General features: G+C 35.3%; 1 protein-coding gene across 1 annotated transcript; it reads right to left on the bottom strand.

The window, feature by feature from the left end:
- Positions 1 to 2,614: 2,614 nt before the first annotated feature.
- LOC133195452 (uncharacterized) lies at positions 2,615 to 25,502 on the bottom strand. Its single transcript, XM_061331290.1, has 6 exons — positions 24,581 to 25,502; positions 20,982 to 21,215; positions 17,949 to 18,443; positions 11,608 to 11,705; positions 4,401 to 5,621; positions 2,615 to 3,319 (listed from the first exon to the last, which is right to left on the bottom strand). Exons 1-6 carry the CDS (start codon positions 25,422 to 25,424, stop codon positions 2,648 to 2,650), a joined length of 3,564 nt encoding a protein of 1,187 aa, XP_061187274.1. The 5' UTR covers positions 25,425 to 25,502; the 3' UTR covers positions 2,615 to 2,647.
- Positions 25,503 to 26,383: the final 881 nt, after the last annotated feature.

Here is a 26,383-nt window from a genome sequence, read left to right as displayed (position 1 = left end):
GTAATCGTGCGTTTAATTTTTGCCAATTTTACAGGGCCGTAAATCGGTCTTAACGTACCCAGCTCTTTAAAAACAAGAGGGCCATGGGCCACAACGCTCACCTGAGTAACTTTGGTCCTGCTGTTCTTAAGATTTTCCCCTTGTAGTACGTATTATGGCCCCACCCTATCCCCGGGGGTCATGATTTGACCAATTTAAAATTTACACTACCCCAAAATGCTTCCTTCTAGGTTTCAGCTTTTCTGACCCAATGGTTCTTGAGAAGAAGATATTTAAAGATTTTTCCTATATATTTCAATGTAAAACTTTGATTCCCCATTGTGGCCCCATCTTACCCCCGGGGTTCATGATTTGAACAATTTAGAATCAACACTATCCCAGAATGCTTCCATGTAACTTTAAGCTTTTTTGACCCAGTGGTTCTTGAGAAGAAGATTTGTTAAAGATTTTTCCTATATATTTCAATATAAAACTCTGATTCCCCATTATGGCCCAACCCTACCCCCATGAGTCATGATTTGAACAATTTAGAATCTACACTATCCCAGAATGCTTCCATGTAACTTTTAGCTTTTCTGACCCAGTGGTTCTTGAGAAGATTTTTAAAGATTTTTCCCCTGTATATTTCAATATAAAACTTTGATTCCCCATTATAGCCCCTTCCTATCTAAAAACAAGAGGGCCATGGGCCACAACGCTCACCTGAGTAACTTTGGCCCTGCTGTTCTTAAGATTTTCCCCTTGTAGTACGTATTATGGCTCCACCCTACCCCCGATGGTCATGATTTGAAAAATTTAGAATTTGCATTACCCCAGAATGCTTCCATGTAAGTTTCAGCTTTTCTTGCACAATGGTTCTTGAGAAGAAGATTTTTAAAATTTTTCCTATATATATATTTCAATTTAAAACTTTGATTCCCTATTGTGGCCCCACCCTACCCCCGGGGGTCATGATTTGAACAATTTAGAATCTACACTTCCCCAGGATGCTTTCATTTAAGTTTCAGCTTTTCTGACCCAGTGGTTCTTGAGAAGATTTATTAATGACCCCACCCTATTTTTGTCTTATTATCTCCCCTTGTAAGGGGGATTGGCCCTTTATTGTAACAATTTAAACTCCCCTTTACCCAAGGATGCTTTGTACCAACTTGGTCAACTTTGGCCTAGTGGTTCTTGAGAAGAAGTTGAAAATGTGAAAAGTTTACAGACGGACGGACAGACGGACGGACGACGGACAACAGGTGATTAGAAAAGAGCTTTCAGCTCAGGTGATCTAACAACGCAAAATGTTATAAACTGGGATATTACATTTTGTGTTATTACATTTTGCGTCGAGATCAACGCAGAATGTAATAATGCAAAATGTAATTACACGATTTTAAGTTTTATTACATTTTGCTTTATTACATTTTGCGTTGGAATTAACGCAAAATGTAATAAAGCAAATTTTTGGTTGTTACATTTTTCGTTACTTAATTTATACGTTGAGGACAACGCAAACTGTACTGAAACAAAATGTAATAAAACAAAGTATAATTATCTGCTAATAACGGGGCATTTAATACAAACTTCCACTAATCCCATATGTTTTAAGTTTTAATAAAATACCTTTATGCCAAAAACGAGCAAATGCTTTTTAAAAAGATCACAATATATCATACAGCGAAATTCTTCATCATCAATAGCTTTAACAATATTGTCATAAGTATATCGTCGAGTGACCAGTTAAAAAACCAGGCTGCTATTTAAAAAAAAAATGTTGTCATGAAAATAATTATAAATATATTTAAACACAACTCTTTCCATGATTTTTCCAACACAGCTCAACAGTGAATCTGGTCTATAGTAACATCAGGAAAGCATATTTACTTACCAAAAGTATAATTTTCTCTGTAATTGATCGGATTTGAATCGTCAACTTTGAAACTGAAAGTAGATATCTCTTTTTTTTTTGCAAATAGAATCTAAAATCTGACAAATACGATCTCTTCAAAAGATTTTAATGTAGCATTTCAGAGGACAGACATAAATGCAATACTTTCCAAGACAGTTTTTGTAGACCCATGATTTTTGCCGAAAAATCGACATTTTTTGTGTGTGCGCATGTGTGGACTCTATATTTTCGGAGTCTTTTTTAGTTTCAATTTCTTACTTCCGTTCACGCTGTATTTTGAGTTCGTCTAGACTGATAAAGTCTTGCACACGACTTCAACCGAGCAGACTGGTCTTTTACTAGATATTATTCAAACATGTAATTTTAGCATCATCATAAGTATAAAACTATTCAAATGTGTTCCTAACATCAGTTTTCTTGAAATTCTATGTATTTAGATGAACAATTACTTACTGTGGCTTTGTATGTTCGAGCACATTTAAAAATCGATATTTCTGCTCGGGCGGAAACATAAACAAAATACATATCAAGAAAACCCGTAACGGAAACATCTCAGGATCGGGGACTTAACACTATATTTGACTACGAATTTGTCCGTCTACTTGATCAATACAAAAGGCGGATGTGACCTGTCGACGTTGGGGGGCTAACTCCCTCATACAATTCTACAAAGTTTATAAAAATTAATTGTTTACAGTTTGAATTTAGGTTACAAATGATTCTTTAGTATTCTACATTGCATTTTACTAGCTCCTAATTTGTAGCACCTTCGTTAGGCTTGAACACTGTTTCAAATTCTTGTATATTTGATTTGATTCTTTCCCAAATTTCTTGCATTTTGACATTTTTTATAATAGCATCCTCATCTTCTCTTCTTAAGATCAGTTTTTTAATGGAATTAAGATCATCCAAGTATTTCTTCCCAGTGAAGGTTTCCAATCTTTGGCAGATATCTGACATCGTTGACCAGGTGTCATCGAATTCTGTCTGAGGGGTGGTGGCTGAATTCACGTGTGCAGTCAATTTATTTCGTATTAACCTAATTCTCTCGATATCGTCACCCACTGTCACCTCTCCTGCTGCAGGCTCTTCTCCCCACTTTCCTTTTGTTGGTTTAGAGATCGTTGAACAAATGTTTCTTATCATCTTGTAAGTTAATGAAATATCAAATTCCACATATCTAGAATTTTTTGCTTTTTTCAAAAGATCTTCTTGATCTGGGTTCAGCTTCAGATTCATCCTCTTTTTGTTTGATAATAAATTCACCTTGTTCTCAATATCAGATGGGGGAATTTCTGATTCTAGAATATCTCTGTATGCCTTATTTAAGACATCGTTTGTAGCCATTCCAAGTTTTGCAAATCTTGATCGGCCTCCTAGGTTTTGTCCAGAGGCCCCAGGAGTACTGGAATCACTCGCCTCTCTCTGAAACAAACCATAGTTATAGTGATGAACCCATCTTAAACTAAAAACTAAATGCTGGAAATAGCCAACGTTGTTTGAAACAGAATCAATCTTAGTTCATTTGATTATTCCAAATGTATTTAGCAAAGCTAAACCTAGACTTAGTAGAGTTTGTAAAAGTATTTAAAATTACATGATGACCATCTAAAACGGCCCTGTTGTAGGTCAAGTAAGGAAAATTAGGTTAATAAGATTTTAATTTACCACTAGATACCACTGAGTTGGTGACCATCACATTAACATGATTAATTTGGAACATTAGGAGTAAGGTGAAATGAAAGATTTATTTTGAAAGAAACAAGTTGTGCTCAGAGTCTATAAAACCCTGGGACCTAAGCCATGAGACAATGGACCGTTAATTGCATAATTTTGGTAAAAGATTGAAAACTCAATTGATTCATGTAAACAGTTCATCTACTGGGTGTACATCAGTAAAGAAGATATTTATTTGAACAAATATGCAATGAATGTAACAACCTTTGCAAAAATTTCACTGCATATTATAATCATGCTAACAGTTTTCCTATTATTAACATGACTAAGATGTCAAGAAGAACACACAATTTTTGAAAACTGAATCAATTTTATCGGATACAACCTCTGGATTTCACAAATTTTTGTTCCTTTCTATCCATACATGTAATCTACCAAAACTGGTTCAGCAGTTCTTGAAAAGAGGCTGAACATGTTCAAAAGTTCACAGACAATGCTTAGTGATCTACAAAGGCAAATAGCAACAGGTTTGAGAGACTTGTTACCTAAAATATAGTTTGCTAAGAGACTTGGGGCCTTAATCAATATCATTATTTATCCTTAGATTATCTGCAATCTAAGAATGAAGTATAGCTTACTATATTTCTCCATTAAAAATTATGGACATGAATTTTACTTTTTTTAATGTTACTGACCAAATGACCTAAAACATCTCCAAATCATGATGCACCCTCAGGTCATAAGTAACCTTAGAGTTAAAGGTCAACCTCTAATTGTTCTTCATTTTTTTTTTTGTTTGCCTGTGGATATAAAGATTAGTAATTGTTACCTTTTCCCAGAATCCTAGAGTTCTTTGTACATTTATCACATGTTTCTCCCGAAGTTTACACTTGCACTGAATTTCTTTAGCCTTGATTTTGGAGAGCTCACTTGCAAGGGTGAAAGATAGATCTTTCTCATTACAAATAATGTTTTGACATTTGTATCCTCTGTGGAATATTTTTGTGTCAATAAATGTTTCTGTCAGTTTTTCTATTGTTTTATCAACGGAATTTCCAATTTCATTTGATACTTCTTTGTCTACAGTTAATGGTTTGATTCTGAACACTTGCAACTGAATATCATCATTGCATATGCCAACAACAACAGTGTGTGCCTTGTGATCAAACACTGCCGCTGTTTGATAGAGACATAGACTTCCTTCATTATCTTCATCTTTTGCAACACTCCATCTTAGAAAACTCATGCAAAATGCTACCAGTCTGTAGAACACAAACATGGCAAAGGAAGTGAATCGATAACACAAAATGGATGAGCATTCCCATTTATCTTCACAAAAGTCAGCTTTAAACTGCTTTTTGTTCATACATGGGACATACCATGACATTCCACCTTCTGACACAGCCTCAAATGCATTCAAAGGTACCAGCATTTGAAGTTTCTCCATGTATGGCATAATTTCACTTTTGTGTTTCAAGTACGAGGGTTCATCTTTCCACAAAGCATCTATCACTTTATCTTTAAGTTCCCCTGTTTTGTTGAAGGATTTCCACTCTTTGATTAATTTCCTTTTACAATCTTTATTGATGTGGTTTTCATCAGCAATTACCTTACTGAAAGCATTAGCAAACCACTGAATGTCTAGTACTGCATGTTCCCTCAGTTTCTCTTCTTCAAAATACAAAAGAAGGCCATTGTCATGGAAGCACTTTAAAAATTTTGACATTTCCTCAACACTTTTGATTTGGTATTCATCAGGAAGAGATGAGTTGAGCTTCCAGATTTCACTCAGGGACAAAACCTTCCAGTCTCCTTCATATAATAACTGCTCCATTAAAGCCCATGAAGAAGGCAATTCGATTTTTGTGTTGTTCTCATTTGTAAATAGTTCCACTATGGACTTTTTCATTGACTCCAGCATTTCCTTGGTATTATCATTAAGTTCCCTCAGACCTACTGCATATTCCCGATCATTCAGAGACTCACTTAACCAATCTCTGTCCTCGTCTGGTACAGCATTCCAAAACTCCTCAAGATACTTCTCTATTTCCTGAAGAAGTAAACAAAGCAAGCATGGAAATATTAATATATGATTGTGTGCCATGATTTTTAATACTCTAAATGCTAAATTGTGTGTTGATATTTGAAAATCCTGAGTTCATGTATTTTGGAATTAAAATTGGTAATTAGTTTAAACTGATTACAGATAAAACTGTAGATCTGGTATCCATTGTAGAATAAAACAATATCACTTTGTGTCACAATTCATGCCCAAAATTGTTTCCATACATTTTTATCAGATTACTGTATAACTAATATTTATTGCTCAATATGTTCTCCATCCTTTTAAGCTTGTTCAGCAGGTTTTACTTGGCGATTTAAATCCCGTGCTATTCAGACTGGGCGTAGCAACTGACCAGAGCAGTCGTGTTGTAAGACAGCTCAAGTTTTTCCCCTGTATGTTCAAATAATTGCTTAATATTTAATGACCAGAGGTCCACCTATTCTGGGTAAGTGTATTTTATTTATTATTATTAGTTAAATGGTTTATTGACGGTTTTTATTGCTGAAATGGCCACAGAAGTTTGTTCTATATTTTCATTTGTTAGTTAGATTCAAAGTAGTATTTGCTCATGTAATGTATATATATTATAAGTAAAAGTATAAGTGTATGAGTATATGTATAATGTAGACATAGTGTTGCATGTACAAAGTATGGCGTATAGAATTCGTCTTAAAGTAAAGTTATTGTCTACAAGTAGTACACTTAGTCTATGTGTGAACGTAAAAGTTCTGTAAAGTAAAGTAAATAATTGAAGTAATGAAGTATACGTACAGGGCAGTAAAATGCAACTTAATATATGTATAATGCAGTAAAATGCACCTAAGTGGATGTACAGGAAATTGTATAAGTATGAACAAAGTATATTACCGTATATTATGTCTGTATCTAACTTTAATTTATATTATAAGTCCCATAAAGCCATAAAGACATTAAGCCATTGAGCCATTAAGCCATGCAGATATATATGTATATATTGTAAATAAAAACTATTTTTATAAAATTGTATTGTAATTTTGGGAAGCCGCCATCCACACTGTGACACTTTGGATGTAAGGCCGTCAAAATGTAGCTTCTCTGAATGGAAAGATTTTAGTTAAAATTTTTGTATGCTATGTGTATACAATGCCTTCCTATACTGAAAACTCTAAGAAACTTTAAATTTATTTGAATTTTTCAAAATTCACAATAGAAACACTCAAAAAATAAGAAAACCTCATTTTGATAACCTGGTTAATATTTGCATGGTTAGACCACTAACCCTCATTAATGATGTTACTTTTTACAGACATGGTTTGAATCCACCTGGTACTACATATTTACAGTTTTACGTTTTCCCAGTTCTTGCCTTTTTAAACATTATCTAATTTTTTTATCAATGCTAATTAAGTTATCTTAAAGACATGTCCTTTCTTGACATGGTATGCTCATCGTTAATCCTCAATGTTACAAGTATAATTAACTGGAACTATAGCTCTGAGGGGACAAAAATTCGATCACTTTGTGTTACATGTACTCTTTAAAGGAATTCAAAGAGCTGCAATTGGTTGTTATCATATACAAAATCTACAGTAATAAAAATGAGCTGTTAAGTTGTAGCATATCAGAACAACTGAATTCAAATTTAGATCATTACACCAATGATATATCTTTATCATTTTCAAGAAGTGTTCTTCATAAAAGCATATCAAGACTTGACACTACCATTACAATAAAAAGGAAAGAAAGTTATCAAATAACCTTTCGAGACTATAATTAACTAATCATTATGCTGCATTTTAGTCATCTATGAAAAGGTTTGCAATGACAAGAACAAAAATACAAGAGGCTCTTGGGCCACAAAGCTAACCTGAGCAACTTAGCCTTGCTCTTCTCAAGAAGACTGAGATTTTTATATTATGACCTCATGTTATGGCCCAATCTGAATTCAATGGGATCTCTGATTCCACACAACATTGTATTTTTTTTAATATCAATATGACTAACATGACCTTATACATGAACAGAAGAACATTATTTTTCTGTATACATGTATTATAGTTTTAACCAGATGGTTTCTTAAATGTTTTCTTATATAGTCCAATGTAAAACTTCCCCATTGTGGTCTCATCTAATCCCTTGGGCCATGATTCAAACAATTTAGAATCACCATTCTAAGGGTCCTCCACACCCTGTGACTTGTGACGTATGTCGAGAAAAATACTTTTACTTCCGGTTTTATATAGTTTGTGCACTGACGTTTTGATTGGCACCGCCTGTAAGAGAGTCTTATAAACGCTTTAGAGATGAATGTTTTGTCAAGGGAAAAGTACGCAGTAAACATGGTTAACTGAGTGACACCATATTCATAAACAATTAACACATGGCATGATCACGGCGTGACTGAAAGAAAAATGTGAATATTTTCAATAAAAGAATGGCATACCTTTGTGTTTTTGTAGCATAATAATTCGTAAATATTAAGTTTATCTACGTGAACACAATTTAGTTTATTTATACTTTCAGGTTAATCAACCCACTGAGATATTGTCAACAAAGTCTGTTGTATTTAGTTAATACCTTTGCACACTGATCTGTGCATTTCAATAATACCTATCTCATTGTGTGTTTATTATTATTGATAAATAGTGTTCATTTTTAGTTTTGCTCATTTATATCTGTCCTGTTCAGTAACCAATAATGAGTAACTTTGGTATCATGACGAATGCTGATGCTAACCAAAGTTTTTGAGACCTGGGCTACAGGATAAAAACTCTAAAAAGGAACTTCTATTTCAAAGTTTTCTTCATCAATTACTTTTATAGATTCAACTTCTTATTGAAATTTAATTCATTAGAGGTTCTTCTGTACAATCAGAAGTCTTTTCTAATTTTTTCTCTTTGTATTTTAGAGAAAAAGTGATTTATTTATTTTTGTAACTTTTATAAAGAACTATATATGGTAAGGGCGTATTCCTGCCCCCATAATAGTCAAATTTTGAAAATCCCTTGAAATGAGAAAAAGTGCATATATTGTGTAAAATAATCCAAATTGAGACAATATATCATGAAATTGGAAAAATTAGTTGGCTTTTCTTGTCTCTGTGACGTCACAAACTATTTGGATTTCCGTTATTTTTAAAATAGAGGCCAAAATGCACAGAGTTTGTTCAATTTTGACTATAGTATTTATAGAGCGCAGGCTTGCTCATGTACCATATTCACATATTTCATTAATATTATCATTCTACACATTATATCAAAAGATCTAGTCTGAGCAGACCTGCGCTCGATAATTTCCAATCAAAATACTGACGTAAAATACACTATTTTCTCTCAAAATCATTGAAATTTGGAATTTACGTCATTTTATTGACGTCATATCTAACTAATGATGTCATAGTTGATAAAAATATTTAATGCTTTCAAGTCTGCAAATATCCACCTGGTTAAGAACATAATTAAAGAGTTCTCCATCAAAGTTTTATTTTGGGGGCAGATAATGGCCACTACAGAACATAGTCCTTTCTTTAAAAAATATGATGATTGATAAAATTCAGCTTTTGTGGTAATTTTGTGAACTTAATAATATATGCCCGGAAGAAACAAATTTTTTGTGCTATTTATGAAAACTTGATAGGGAAAAATATCTTAAAACTTATGAATAAATTGATTTTTTAAGAAATCAATATAAATTATATTTTAATTCCTGGTCAGTTTTTACAGGTACATTTGTATAAAAAAAAAAAAAAAGCTTCTCTTATGGTCAAAGTCTATGTAAAGTTATTATCATGGTTTTAGAGAAGAAAAAATTCTGTAGTTAATAAAATCCCTGGCCTCTTACGAGCTAGTAGTTTGTTACCCCCCCCCCCTTCTAAATTAATCGATAGTCTGTAGATTTTTTTAATATGTTACGTTATTGTGAAATAGAACAACCACAACCTAACATGTTACATGTTAATATGTCTGAAAATGTTAATATGTCTGAAAAAGAATAATTTACAAAGTAAGTTTGCAATCAAGTCAAAGTACACGTGGGGCGGGGTAACCCGGTAGTTGAATTTGGCTGGAAGTCAGTTGAGTGTGTCATACATTTGATGTGGTCAAGGACGAAAGAATTTGAAAGGTGTGATAAACACAGAGCGCCCCCTGGTCCTCCGGCTGTGTCCCAATATATTTTTAAAGAAAGGTGTTAACTCAGAACTGACCATAGGAATGTTTAAAATCAGAAGACTTTCCGCGTAAACAGACTTTTTGGGCCAATAGCGTCGTGCGATTTTGATTTACAGGTATAGCACGAGGATTTCGTGTGTAAAGTAGAATAAATTGATTGTACACGTTGTAACTAGGTTGACTATGAAACAATATTACGGAATTTAAATATTATTATAGAATGGCTCATTGTGACATTGGTAATTTATTAATAAATAAAACAAAGAATTTTTTTTACACTTATGTGAAAGGGGGTTAAACTCTCTTTCTCTCTCTCTATCTCTCTCTCTCTCTCTGACATTGTTTCTTTACACACTTTTCAATTAAAAAGAAATACAATATTTACACTGAAGGGATTTTAAACATAAATACTCGTTAATAAAAAGAAAAAATCGTGTGTTCCGAGAAATACGCTTCGAAGAATTAAATGATTTTTTTTTTTTTTTTTTTTTTTTTTTTTTTTTTTACAGATTTATGCGCAAGGGGGTTAAGAACATCTCTCTCTCCTTTCTCTCTCTCGGACATTGTTTCTTTACATACTTTGTAATTAAGGAAAAAACGTATTGAATACTTACACTGAAATGATTTCTAAAATATAATTTATACTACATGTAGTTTATGTACAGAATTTATTCTGTTACGAGAAATACGCATATTATTGTACACAGGAATTTCGTGTTTTTGCTCTCGATTCTCGCTTATAAATTCAGAATAATATAAGATTAACAAAATAAATTTGCTTTACTCTGGAATATAAATGCTTGGACTGAATACTAAAACAAATACTGCTCGGATCGTATACCCACATGTCCTATACAAAAATTTAGACTGACGATTTGTCATATACAAATTTAAAGTGAAAAAGTCTAAATTTTTGTAGAGGACACACATGTAACACAAATGCAGCTCAATGGATCATGCTATTTCTTTGTTATGTGAGCACGTGGGATTAAATTCTTCAGACATTACAAATTTCAATCCAAGTAATAATTTTAAAAAGTAACTAAATAATTTTACGAAATATGAACTTCTGGGCGCACGGTAAATTCAACTCCATTTACTTTTTTTGGTACTAATATTTAATCCGACTACATGTATCATTAATACGATTGAGAGCATATGTCAATGTCTTCTAGATTAGCAAACGATAATTTTACATAAAAATCAATGTGATAATTGTTTTAAAATCTTAAAATATTTTATCAGAACCAAACGATTTTCTCTGTAATATGGACACGGTGCAGTACAGAGGGAATTTTCTGGGCACAGTGCAACACGGGGTGCATTAGCTGGGATTTTTCTAGATACGGTGCGGCACAGTGTGCCTATCTGTGTAATTCAAATCCACACACACTGTGCTACACAGTGTAACACCGAGCATTTCACACAGTGTGTTTTCCCATGGCCTGTACTGTAGATATGCCTGTTATAAGTAATGCTCAGTAATATAAGAATATAAGCTGGGGGTGTGTGGAGGACCCTGAACCATGTTAACTATAAGAAAGTTTTCATGTATAAATTCTATGTAAAACTTTGAAGCCCTTTTGCGGCCTCATTCCACCCCAAGGGGGCAAGATTTAAAACAAAAAATTAGGACCTATATTATGTCAGGAAACCTGAATAGAAACCAATTCATTTTGTAAAGATTAAAACCAATCTTATACCCTTATAGGCTTAAAATCTTTTCTTTTGTATTCTTGAAGTATAGCTGTACTTGTGCATTCTCTAGATATGTGAATCTATTTTTTTTTCTACTTCACATTTCTATAAGCCTGAAAACTTACATCTGTAGATTTTGTTTCCGTGTGTGTGGCAACAAGAAACAGTGGTGCCTTTCTGCCTCCAAATGTCTTGATTGAAGTAATCCAAAACTTCAAGTAGTCTAAAAGAAAAAAAAAGAGAAGTCTAAACGAATAAATATAGCATCATACATGTACTAGAAAAAAAGGCACGTCTATACATCTGTCTATCGGTCTATCTGTCTATCGGTCTATCTGTCTATCGGTCTATCTGTCTATCTGTCTGTCCCTCATTAAAATTTTAACGTTTTCAACTCCTTTAGTACCACTGAGCAAATATTAACTAAGTTTGCAAAAAGCATCCTTTGGTAAAGATTTTTTTTTTTCAAAAAAGGGCAAAGTAACCTTTCAAGGGGGAAATAATAAAGGTAAAACTAGAGTCATTGTTCCAGAGAAATGAAAATTGTTTGAAAGTTTCCTGAGGTAGTGACTAACGTAGATTCTAAATTCTCCACATTTTGAACTTTTCATGTTGCATGAAATCTCTTTCATTGATATAATATAGGAATGAGAACTTGGCATATCATTTGTTTGTTTGTTGATGTTTACTTCCCTCTCGAGAATTTTTCACTCATATGGAGACGCCACCACTGTCTGGACGGCTGCAAATTTAGACCTAAACTAGGCACTCAGGGCCATTGAGCAGTGATTTTTTGTGTTAGCGCATACTACAATTGAATTTAAACAAGAGGCAATGAAGTTCACAATTTTGAAAGAGCCACCATTGCTCATCATAACTATAAACTTAGCATGCTTTAATTGATTACTTAATACCCAGAGGCAGAGCAAAGGAAGAAAGAAAAATGCATTTTCCACTATATAATCAGTAGTACCCCACTCCACAGGAACCCTGCACCTGGGGCCATACATTTCACAGTATTGGAAAGGCACCCTTCCTCTTCATAAATGTTTGATTAATACCAAAGAAGAAATTTCAAAGCATTAATTCATTTTCAGTATATAATCATACCCCCCACCCCTGGTACCCCGATCCAAGGGTCTTGAAATTCATAATTATAAAATAAGCACCCTTGCTCATTATAACTATACATTTAGATCATCGGCATAATACCCAGGAGCAGAGGAGAAGATTTTCAAAGAATGAACACATTTTCACTATATAATCAATAGAGCCCCACCCTAACACCAAAACCTCTGACCCAGGGACCATGAAATTCACAATTTTGGAAGAGGCACCCTTCCTCATCATAACTATGTATATAGTTATTGATTTAATACCCAGGAGCAGAGGAGAAGGTTTTCAAAGAACTAATGCCTTTCACTATATAATCATTAGAGCCCTGCCTTAACATCAGAAATCCTGACATAGGGTCTATGAAATTCACAATTTTGGAAGAGGCACCTTTGCTCATCATAACTATGCATTTAGTTTGTTTGCTTAATACCCAGGAGCAAAGAAAAATATTTTTTAAGAAATAATGCATTTTCACTATATATTCAACAGAGCAACACCCGAGCACCAGAACCCCTGTCTCTGGGGCCAAGAATTTCACAATTTTGGAAGAGGGTTTAATGCTTATTACAATCATGCTAACAGTTTGGCTGCTTGATGTCTAGGAGTAAAGAAGAAGATTTTTAAAGATTGCACTAATTTTGATGCTACTAACCACACATCTCAGGCCTCAGGCAGGCAGGGGCCATGAATTTCATAAATTTTGTTCCTTTTTACCTATTGATGCTATGTGCCAAAATTGGTTGAAATTGGTTCAGCGGTTTCAGAGAAGAAGCTAAAAATGTTTAAATGTTAACGCACGAGGGACGACGCACAACGACGGATGAAAACAGATAGCAATAGGTCACATGAGTAAACTCATCTGATCTAAAAAAGAGTGTGAACAACAAGGAGCCCAGGGGTCACATTGTTCACCTGAGAACCGTGGCTTGAAAAAAGGCGAAATCAGTTCAGTATTTAACAGTTTAAATATAAAAGGGGTTGGGATATGATTTGAACTAACTTTAATCTGCACTTCCTAAGGATGCTTGAAATAATATCACACATAATGGCTTTGCTGTTTTTAAGAACACTTTTTTACAGATATCTCCTTGATACTTGTATTCCTTTGTATAACTATCATCCCCTGTTATGGTCCCTCTATTCTACTGGGAGGGTGTTCATTATTAAACAAATTTGAAACTACATTACATGATGCTTTTATATCATTATGATCAATTATGGCTATGTTGTCCTTGAGAAGAATTTTAAAGATCTTTCCTATGTATTCTTAAGAAAAAAATTTATCATCCAATGTGGCCCCACCCTAACCCCGAGGGTCATGTTTTGAACAAACTTGATTCTTCACTAGCTGGGGATTCTTCCATTTAAATTTGTCTAGTCATGACTTTGCTGTTCTTGAGAAGATCTTGAGAAGAAGATTTTTTAAGAGTTTCTCCTATATATCCCTTTGCAAAACTTTGATCGCCCATGGTGGCCCCACCCGACCCCTCGTTGTTATGATTTGAACAAACTTGAATCTACACTACATTTAAATATGACCAATCATGGCTATGCTGTTCTTGAGAAGAAGATTTTAAAGAGTTTTCTATTGTATTCCTATGTAAAACTTTGATTGTCCATTGTGGCCCCGCCCTACCCCGGGGGGTTATGATTTGACCAAACCTTAATCTAAACTACCTGAAGATGTTTCCACCTAAGTTTCATCTTTCTTGACCCAGTGGTTCTGGTGTAGAAGATTTTCGTACATATTCCTATAGATGTAAAATCTTGATTGCCCATTGTGGACCCACCCTACCCATGGGGATCATGATTTGAACACACTTGAATCTACCCTAGTGAGAATGTTTCCACATAATTTTCTGGCCCAAAGGTTCTAGTGTAGAAGATTGTTGAAGATTTTTCCTATGTAAAAAAAAATGATTGTCCATTGTGCCCCCTTCCTACCCTGGGGGTCATGATATGAACAAACTTGAATCTACATCACTTCCCGAGGATACTTCCACATAAGTTTCATCTTTCCTGGCTAAGTGGTTCTGGAGAAGATTTTTAAAAAGTGCCATAAATCTTTATTAATTTATAATTATCTCCCTTGGAAGAAGACAAGGCCCTTCATTTGAACAACTTTGTATCCCTTTATTAATTTGTAATTATCTCCCTTTGGAAGAAGACAAGGCCCTTCATTTGAACAACTTTGAATCCCCTTGACTCACAGACACTTTTTGGCAAGTTTGGTTGAAATTGGCTCGGTGGTTCTTGAGAGGAAGATGAAATTGTAACAAGAGGCCCAAGGGCCTTAACGGTCACCTGAGTATGATACAATAATTTGCATTATGCATAGAGTATAAAATGAACTGAAAGGTGAAGCTTTGTTGCCCAAAAGAAAAAAAAATAGGGTGATCATGATCGACAAAATAATTGGTCTTAATATTCATAAACAGTTCATAAATTAGGTTCTAATCTGTTCCCCATTTATCACTATCACCATACAGTATATAAACAAATTATCAATGCTTCTGTACTATTTTAATCCCTAGTTGAAATCTCTTACATTGGCCTCTCTTGGTTTTTGATGAACATTTGATAAGACAAGTTATTTTTGTCTCATTTTTATTTATCTACTACCTACAAGTCTATCTGATCATCAAAACAATGAAAGTACTTTTTGTATTATACAATAAAAGTTTTTGCATAATTCTCATATTCTATTTACCTTTCAAGTACATTATTTACAGTGATAAATTATCAAAAGTAAATGGCAAAGGGGAATAACTCCTCTCAGTAGAATACAAACTACATGTAATAGAGCCCTGGCCATGGCCAGAACACTTGACCAAATGGTCCAGATGTTCAAAAATCTGGTAAAAATTCCCTTCCTTATAAAATTTTTTACTCTATTTGCCTCAGATATGCCCAGGTGCGGAGAAGATTTTTAAAGAAATGATGCATTTTTACTACAGATTCACTATATTATCTATAGAGCCCCCCCCCCCCCCCCCAAAAAAAAAAAAAAAAACAAAACACCAGAGCTTCCGACCCCGGGACCATAAGTTTGCTCATCTTAACTAATCACTTTGCTTATCTGCTTAACACTAAGGAGCAAACAGGATTATTTAATAGAATTAATGCATTTTCGCTATATTATCAAGAGCCCCACCCTCACACCAGCACATCTGACCCAGGGGTCATGAAATTCACTACTCTGAAAGAAGCACTCCTGCTCATCATAACTATACAGTTAGCTTCTTTGCTTTTTTAACCAGAAGCAGAAAAGAATATTTTCAAAGAAATTTTGCTTTTTCACTTTATAATCAATAGAAGCCCCCCCCCCCTCCTCACCAGAACCCTTAAACCTGGGGTCATAAAATTCACAATTTTGGAAGAGGCATCCTTGCATACCATAACAATGTACTCAGTCTGTTTAAACAATACCCAGGGGCAGAGAAGAAGATTTTCAAAGAAATAATTCACCTTCACTATAGGATCTATATAGCCCAGCCCTAGCACCAGAACTCCTGTCCCCAGGGCCATGAATTTCACAATTTTGGAAGAGGCATCCTTGCTTATCATAACAATGTACTTTGTTTGTTTAAATAATACCCAGGTGCAGAGAAAAAGATTTTTAAAGAATTAAAACATTTTCACTTTATTATCAATAGAGCTCCACCCTAACACCAGAACCCCTGATCCAGGGGCCACGAATTTCACAATTTTGGAAGAGGCATCCTTGATTATCATAACTATGTATTTAATGTGTTTCAATAATACCCAGGAGTAGAGAAGAAGATTTTCAAAGAATTAATGCTTTTTCACTATATAATCAATAGAGCCCCACCCTAACACCAGAACACCTGACCCAGGGGCCATGAAATTCATAATTTTGGAAGAGGCACTCTTGCTCATCATAACTATGTACTTAGTTAGTTTATCTAATACCCAGGAGCAGAGAAGGAGATTTTCAATGAATTAATGCATTTTCACTATATAATCAATAGAGTCCCGCCCTAACACCAGAACCCCTGACCCTGGGGCCATGAAATTCACAATTTTGAAAGAGGCACTCTTGCTCATCATAACTATGTACTTAGTTACTGAATTTAATACCAAGGAGCAGAGAAGAAGATTTTCAAAGAATTAATGCTTTTTCACTATATAATCTATAGAGCCCCGCCCTAACAACAGAACCCCTGCCCCTGGGGCCATGAATTTCATAATTTTGGAAGAGGCACTCTTACTCATTATAACTATATACTTAGTTAGTTTATTTAATACCCAGGAGCAGAGAATTAGATTTTCAAAGAATTAATGCATTTTCACTATATAATCAATAGAACCCCACCCTAACACCAGAATCCCTGATCCTGGGGCCATGAATTTCACAATTTTGGAGGAGGCACTCTTACTCATCATAACTATATACTTAGTTAGTTTATTTAATACCCAGGAGCAGAGAAGATGATTTTCAAAGAAATAATGCACTTTCACTATATGATCTATATAGCCCCGCCCTAGCACCAAAACCCCTGACCCTGGGGCCATCAATTTTGGTAGAGGACTCAATGCTTATTACAATGATGCCAACAGTTTGACTGCTTGATGTCCAGGAGTAAAGAAGAAGATTTTTAAAGATTGCATTAATTTTGGTGGTTTTAGCCCCACCCCTCAGACCCGAGGGGGGCAGGGACCATGAAATTCAAAATTTTTGTTCCCCTTCACCCATAGATGCTATATGCCAAATTTGGTTGAAATTGGTTGAGCGGTTTCAGAGAAGAAGCTAAAAATGTTCAAATGTTAACGCACATCGCACGACGCACGCTGACGGACAGAAACGGATAGCAATAGGTACCTGAGTGACTCAAGTGACCTAAAAAGTTTATGATGACAACAACAACAACAATTACAGACAACTGAGACAACAGAAAAATTTCGATCAAAAAAGCTCACTTGAACCTTCAGCTCAGGTGGGCTAATAATGTCATACATTATGCCCTAACATACAACTCCTAAATGCTGGAATATGACTCCACATTCATTTTTGGAAGAAAATGTCAACAGAATTGATGCATGTCTGATCGAAATTAAACTACAACTGTAGAAGTTTGTACTTATAGACAATCCAAGAATTACCAGTAAACAAATAATCTCTTGCTTTGCAGAATTAGATCCACCATCCCAAATTCAATTGATATAAATCCCAATTTAAGATAAATCCTAAAGAATGTGTCTTTGAGTATTTCGATCTATTAGACAAAGTGAAAACTGGAAGTTTGTCATTGGTGTACAAAACTACAATAAGTTGCATAATGGTTTTACCTTATAAAAAATAAAATCTGACATATTGCATGTTTCATACCTTTGTATGTCCACACGGAGAAGACTGATCCTTCTTGATTGTCTATCTCTTTATCGACAACATCTTCAAACCTCTTAGTCATGTCCAAGACAAGGATGAAGAAGGCTTTTGGTGTTACGTAAATTTGGTGACAGGCATAATACGCTAACTGGCCAGCAAAATCCAGCATGCTTACTGTTGGTAACTTCTCCTTATCAGACAAGATTTTCTGAAAAAGTTCATCTTTCACCATAGCTGGAGCTTCTGAGGAGAGAAGACTGGCCATTGTTTCTACTGAATTCTCTTCTTTTTTGCGTTTAGTTGGTGGGCTAGACAACTCTACATTCTTTTCTTCTCGGCTATTAACAACTTCAGTGTTTTTATCAGTACTTCCTAGTTCCAAATTGTCTTCTTTTACATTTGTATCAGAGATGTCAACTGCACTGCTCGGGTCTGGTTTCAAATCTGCAGCGTTTATCCTGATAAATGTCTTCAATGGTGAGTCATCATCAGTCACTGTAAAAGAAGAATATTGTTATTTGGTAAATGTATTCATTTTAAAACCCATCATAGAGTAATTACATTTGTCTATTTTATCACAATTGAGGACTGACACCAAACACTCTACTGATAAAATTCTTTTTTAAACGATTGAATAATTCCTTGCTCTCTGATTGGCTGCTCAAGATCAAACATTGTAGAAGCTAGAAATATGTCCATAGGACATGAATGCCCTGTCCAGGATTCACTAGTTAATCAACGCGAAAATTTATATTAGTGTTTGAAGTTTGATCAACATGATGAAAATATCTTGAATAGTTTCTTTAAAACTGAGTTTAATACACAATAAATAGTAAAGTCATTCAGAAGGTCAAGGTAAAAAAAAACAAACAAACAGAGGCCACAACACTCATCTGAGTAACTATGGCCCTGCTGATCTTCACCAGATTTTCACTCTTGTAATACTTATTGTGGCCCCACCCTACCCCAGGGGGTCATGAATTCAACAATTTAGAATCTACACTACCCCATTATGCTTCTACGTAAGATTCTGCTTTTCTGGCCCAGTGGTTCTGGAGAAGAAGATTTTTAAAGATTTTTCCATTTTATTTTAATGTAAAACTTTGACTCCCTATTGTGACCCCAACCTACCCCAGGGGTCAAGATTTCAAAAATTTAGAATCTACACTATAAAGGATGCTTCCAAATAAGTTTCAGCTTTTCTGGCCCAGTGATTCTTGAGAAGAAATTTTTTTAAGGACCCACCCTATTTTTGTCTTCTCTTAATTATCTCTCCTTGTAAGGGGGCTCGGCACTTTATTTTAATAATTTAAACTCAACTTCACCAAAGGATGCTCTGTAGCAACTTTGGTTAAAATTGGCCATGTGGTTTTCAAGAGGAAGTTGAAAATATGAAAAGTTTACTGATGGACGGATGGACAGCTGACAGACAACGGGCAACAGGTGATCAGAAAAGCTCACTTGAGCTTTCAGCTCAGGTGGGCTAAAAATTGGACACTGTCGATAAACTTTCACCAAAAAATGCATCAGTGCATAAGCTTACATAACAAGAGGCCCATGGACCATAATGCTCACATGAGTCAATATGGCCCTGTTGCTCTTTATCAGCAGATTTTTTCTATTATATATTCCTATGTAAAACCTTTATCCCTACTGTTACCCCACCCTACCCCCCAGTGTAAAGATTTTTATAGATTAGCCCCACCCTACCCCCTCAGGGTCATATTTTGAACTAACTTGAATCAACACTACCTCAAGATACTTCCATATCAATGTGACTAACCATGGCTTTGCTGTTCTTGAGAAAAATATTTCAGAGAATTTTTTGTATACATCCATATGTTAAACTCCGATAGTGCATTGTGGCCCTACCCCAGGGGGTCATCATTTGAACAACCTTGAATCTAAACTTCCTGAGAATGTTTTCATATCAATATGACTAAACATGGCTTTACTGTTCTTAATTTTTTTCCCCTATGTATTCCTATGTAAAACTTTGATCCCTCATTTTTGCCCCACCCTAAATCTGGGGGGTCATGATATGACGAATCTATGCTATGTAAAGAAGGTTTCATATAAGTTTCAATTTTTTTGGCCCAGTGGTTCTTGAGAAGAAGATTTTTAAAAGATTCCATTAAATTTCCACTAATTCTTAATTATCTCCCCTTGAAAGAGGATGTGGCCCTTCATTTGAACAAATTTGAATCCCCTTCACCCAAGGATCCTTTGTGGCAAGTCTGGTTCAAATTGGCCCAGCGGTTCTGGAGAAGTCGAAAACATGAAAAGTTTACAGACGACAGGGCGGACAGAAAGACAGATGGACGACGGACAAAATGTGATCAGAAAAGCACACTTGTGCTTCTAGCTCAGGTGAGCTAAAAAATATTTGGAAAAATTTCTTTAAAACTGAGTTAAACACAAAATTGAGAAAAGTGATGTCAAGGTCAAAGGAAAGGTCAAGGTAAAAATGTTGATGCACTACAATAGTTCTACATTATACGTATCAAAATATGAAGTTTGATGAAATATCTTTGTTTCCTTGAAACTAAGCTAACAAATTGAGAAAAATGAGGTCAAGGTAAATTGAAAGGCCAAGGTCAAAAACCTTGATGCAATTGAATAACTCTCACCAATATAAGCATACGAAGTTTGATAAAGCAAGAGATGTTTGTGAAACACTCCCCCCCCCCCCCCCCCCGACATATATACTAACATAGGACTTGATCTAGATATTCTTATGATTAATCTGTATACAAAATTTCATTTCAGTTTGTGCAACCTCTGCTAAGAAAATGAACGGAAATGGTTGGTGGACCAAAAGACAGAAAGACCGACAGACAGAAAGCAGCAAAGCACTATGCCCTCCCTTCTTCGAAGGGGGGCATAAATATCTTGAATACCTTCTTTGAAATTTAGCCAAACACAAATTTGAGGTCAAGCTCACCTGAGCCAAAAACTCAGTAGGCTTTTCTGATGGAAAAGTGGTCTGCGTCTGTCATTGTCCTATGAATATGTATCAGAAATTATTTTTACCTTCCAGAATTCCATCTCTAACAATGAAGAGATGTTGATAGACTTCCAGTCCCCTGGTGGACTTTATAACTTTGCTGACATTTTGGAGTTGCCCTTGTAATTGCTTCAGCAGTGTTGTTTTTCCAGCTTCAGCACATCCAACAAGTATTCCTCTGGCATGGGAAACAGTTGTCTTCTCCTTCCTCAGAAACTTCTTTAACTCATCAACTTTATTTAAATCATCACTGCCTGGATCTAAACAAAAACATGTTCTTAGAATAGATATCCAGAACACATGCATTAAGCAGAATTTGAAATTTGGTGTTAACGCACAAGGTAATGATGTAGGTATTTCAGAAAAAATATGTTATTCTATTATTTTCAAATCTTATTTTTCTAAATGAGTTCCACAATATTATCTGTTTATTTTTGTTGATTTGGTCATATGATTTACCTCAAGAGCTAAGAACAAGGTATGAAATTAAACATTTACTTCAATTTCATTTTAACTTGAAAGTGAAATGATGCAGTCATAGAAAATAGATCATTCACATACATTTTTGGTATTTCAATATATTTATTTCTTTTGTAGAAAATAAGAAATTCCTGTGTCTAAATGTCTACAAATATAGAAAATACTATTTATGTAGCAGAAAAAACATTATTATTTTTTTAGTCATGAAATAAGAAATTTCACTATGCATAATCTAACAAACCTTCAGAAGTTTTAATAACAATAAACCATTGTCCAAGAACATAAAAATGTTTATAACAACAAGTTGACACTAATAAACATGATAAAGGTGAGGAGAGAAAACAGTGATTTATGTCATATTTTTGACCCCTAGATCATTCTTATGGTCGACGTAGCACGATACTTGGAACTATTCAATTTCACTGAATATGAGCCAACCCGAAATTGTACACCTTATTTTCCATGATTTTAAAAGAAAATTGAAATTATTTTTCATTGGTTCTTGAGGAAGTTATAAATTTACTTTTCAACATAACAAATACAGAACAAAAAGGTTTGTACATTAAACAAGAGGCCCAAGGGCCACAATGCTAACCTGAGTAACTTTGGCCTTGCTGTTTTTCACCTGATTTCCCCCCTTGTAGTACTTATTGGGGCCCCACCCTACCCCCAGGGGTCATGATTTGAACAATTTAGAATCTACACTACCCCAGAATGCTTCCACGTAAGTTTCAACTTTTCTGGCCCTGTGGCTTTAGAGAAGAAGATTTTTAAAGATTTTTTCGACATATTTCAATGTAACACTTGGATTCCCTACTGTGGCCACGCCCTACCCCCAGGGGTCATGATTTGAACAATTTAAAATCTACACTACCCCAGGATGCTTCCACATAGGTTTCAGTTTTTCTAGTCCTGTGGTTCTTGAGGAGAAGATTTTTAAAGATTTTTTTGACATATTTCAATGTAAAACTTGGATTCCCTAATGTGGCCCCGCCATACCCTTGGGGGTCATGATTTAAACAATTTAGAATCTACACTTCCCCAGGATGCTTCCACATAAGTTTCAGTTTTTCTGGCCCTGTGGTTCTTGAGAAGATTTTTTAAAGATTTTTTCTACACATTTCAATGTAAACCTTGGATTCCCTATTGTAGCCCCGCCCTACCCCCAGGGGTCATGATTTGAACACTTAACAATCTACACTTCCAAAGGATGCTTCCACATAAGTTTCAGCCTTTCTGGCCCGGTGGTTCATGAGAAGAAGATTTTTAAATATTTTTTCGACATATTTCCATGTAAAACTTGAATTCCCTATTGTGGTTCGCCCTACCCCCAGAGGTCATGATTTGAACAATTTAGAATCTACACTACCCCAATATGCTTCCATTTAAGTTTCAGCTTTTCTGGCCCAGTGGTTCTTGAGAAGATATTTTAATGACCCCACCCTATTTTTGTCTTTTCTTGATTATCTCCCCTTGGAAGGGGGCTTGGCTCTTCATTTCAACAATTTACCCCCCCCCCCTGCACCCAAGGATGCTTTGTACCAAGTTTGGTTAAAATTGGCCCAGTGGTTCTTGAGAAGTTGAAAATGTGAAAAGTTTACAGACAGACTGACAGCTAGAAGGAAGGACGACGGACAACGGTGATCAGAAAAGCTCAGGTGAGCTAAAGAGTTCTGAAAGAAAATGATTAAGTAGCATGATATAGTGAAACACCCTCCCCCCACCCTTCCCTGAAAAAAAATTCTTGTGTGTGTTTGGGGGGGGGGGGGGGGGAGGTAGGCTGATATGACTCTATAATTCTGACTTTGGTTTCACTTTTAATCTGTAAGAATTCCATGTAATATACATGTAAAATGTCAACCCAGTACACAGTGTAGATTTACTGAACACCTGTTATAGAAATACACAACATTCCTAGACAGAGCTGTGTTAATATCAATGGTGTCTATATCTAACTGTCAACATTGTACAAAATGTTTGTAGTCAATGTGATGGAATTTTGTTTGAATGGAGTATTGAAAGAACCATATATATATCAACTATTGATAAGAACTAGGACATTGCCCCCTCCAAACTCCCCTAATTCCCCCCCCCACACACACACACACACATACACACCACACCCATTTTACAATCATTTTTTCCATTTCATGACATTTTTAGTGACCTATTAAGTTAACCTGCAAACCACCCAATGTATTCATTTCCTGACTTAAGCAGAGGACTATAAAATCATGTCCACCCAAATAAAAGACAGAACCAATGAGAGTTATACAACAAATCATTAACCAGTCAGGGAACTTAACACTCTATACTACATTATACAAGATGTAGGACAGAAGCTATGTCAAGTCTTATCTGTACAAAATCTGGAGTAGTTTGTTAAAGACGACAGAGTTAACAACTAAACTAAGTACATATTTAAGGAATCACTGTCTAGTTAGTAGAGTATGCCCGGGCATCAACGATAGTTTTATGCATAAATTATCCTACATTTCCAACTATTGTTGATGTCTCTGGCATACTCTACTAACTAGACAGTGATTCCTTATATTTCCATTTCATTGTGAAATAAAATTGTAAATTTAGATTTTAAAAATGTAGACTAACAGATTTAAATTACACGAGGCCTCACATGTCAATTTCAATAGTCCCCGCCCACTGACGTCAAACACAAAGACAGCCGCACGAGAATTACATGCATATTAGGCCTTCTTAGCTCCTGACCTTTCGCTTGGCGAAATTTGCATTCCGTTAGAATGATCAAGAAATCAACTCCCCTAACTTTCAAGGAGTTATGACAGAGAAAACAAATAGAAATGGAAATATATTGAAATAACCCAATTAAATCTTAAATATATTATCTGAAAGTTATATACTTATTAGTCATTAATTACAACTTATCAATTAATATCCTAATCTTAAAAACATTTCTTGTGACTTAATGCAACAAGGTATAATTAAATTAACCATGTAATGTAATTACACGTATAATTAAATTAACCATGTAATGTAATTACACTTCAAACTATCAGTTTGATTATTCCTTAATGTCTTGTAATTACACATAAACAATAACTATAATATATTGTACACACTAAACATTGTACAACAAAACATATAATTATACTTATGTATTACTTACCGGTCAGATTATCCCCTCCATTGATAAGTTTGTATATGTACACTGTGTTGTTGTACCGTGATCCCACCCAGAGAAGGTTAGTGATGTCATCATAACTCAGGCTCCATGGTGTGTATATCCCGTGTTCTGATGTCTGTATCAATGACAGGAATTGTCCGTCTTTATCAATCATCTGTACTGTGTGGGTGTTAGGATCACACACCAGGATGTGTGACAGCGCGTCAGTACAGATTCCACGTGGTGACAGTCGTGATCCTGATTGAGGTCCTGTGTAGGAGAAACGATGTCTACCTCCCTGATCTGTCACCACTACAGCATCACGGCTATACGCAATATAGTCAGACACAATAACATCTCCATTGCGGTTCTCTGTGATGTAGATAGGATCACTATACAGTCCCTGACCTGTGTTGTTGTCGTACTGTATGGTCTGTATGTGTTGTCCTGTGTTATTGTAACGGTTTACCTGGCCTGTATCTGTATCAGTATTAAGCATCCCGACCAGCAGGTCTCCAGTGGAGGGGGAGCTGTAGACACACCGTGGTTCCCATGGTGCTGTGTACTTTATTAATGTAGTCTGTACTGTGTTCTCTGTAGACAGTTTGTTGATGTTACCGTGACTGTCTATATAAATTAAATCACCGTCCCTAGTCACTGTGTGTACTCCATAATCACTATCTATATCAGTCAGATGATGTAGTTTATCACCTGCTGTGTTTGTCAAGATGAGATTGTTACTCCAATCACTGATCCAGACCCGGTCTGGTGATACACGGGTAATGTGACGACAATCCCTAACACCTGTCACTGTGACAGATTTCTGTAACACTAATCTATACATCATTGACAGCAGACATTTATTTCATCTTTATCCTGTGGTTTTATAACAGAATCCCGTGTTGATTTCCTCAGTCAGGGAGATCTCTCTGTAAATTACAACATTGTGTTAGAATTATTGACATCAATAACAGGGCTCTCTTTATAAAATACTCATATAAAAATGTTTTGGTTTAAAGAATTTATAGAATTGAATAGAATTAAGTCCCAGATAAACCTAAATACCTTGACACTGGGTGCTGATTGCTTACTATGTCTCAATGATGAGCAGCCTCCAAGTGTCCTCAATCAAACCTGTCTAACACAGAAATATAAATTAGAAATTAAAACCACATCAATTGTGTAATACTGGAAAACTTTTCAGATTCTCATAGATGACATTCTATGACGTTGTATTTACAATCCAGTGTGTAAACTTTATAATTAACAAAAGAATAATCATGATGTATACCACACTGCTTTCTTACAAATACTAATTCATAAGTTATAACATTAAAACAGTGTAAGATAGAGATGTTCTACTATGACACTCTATATATTGATGATTACAGTGTGTTTTCACACAGTAATAAAAACTAATAAAGTAACAGAGAAATGTATACCACTGATTTCTTGTATCTGGTAATTTTTCACCTCGTGTCTGTGTTCTGGGTAGAGAAAACAAAGAAAATTATCATATACAGTCCCTGAAACGTTCTACTTTCCCACTTGAACGGTGAGCGAACGCTGAACGAACGGTGAACGAACGCTGAACGAACGCAGAGCGAACGGTGAGTGAACGATGTGTGAACGCTGAACGCAACTTGGTGAACGATGTGTGAACGCTGAACGGTGAGCGAACGCAGAACGCGAACGGAGCGCAAACGCGAACGCAAAGTGAACGGTGAACGAACGGAGAACGCAAGATGAACGATATATTCGGAATGCCTCTGATCTTTTCCTTGCATTGAAACTATTTTATTGTAT

This window comes from Saccostrea echinata, unplaced genomic scaffold, assembly GCF_033153115.1.
Source record: "Saccostrea echinata isolate AGI-Se365-2 ecotype Australia unplaced genomic scaffold, CSIRO_AGI_Sech_v1 ptg000029l, whole genome shotgun sequence".
Lineage (NCBI taxonomy): Eukaryota > Metazoa > Mollusca > Bivalvia > Ostreida > Ostreidae > Saccostrea > Saccostrea echinata.
Note: the sequence above shows the minus strand (reverse complement) of the source record. Positions and strands in the feature narration are given on the sequence as shown.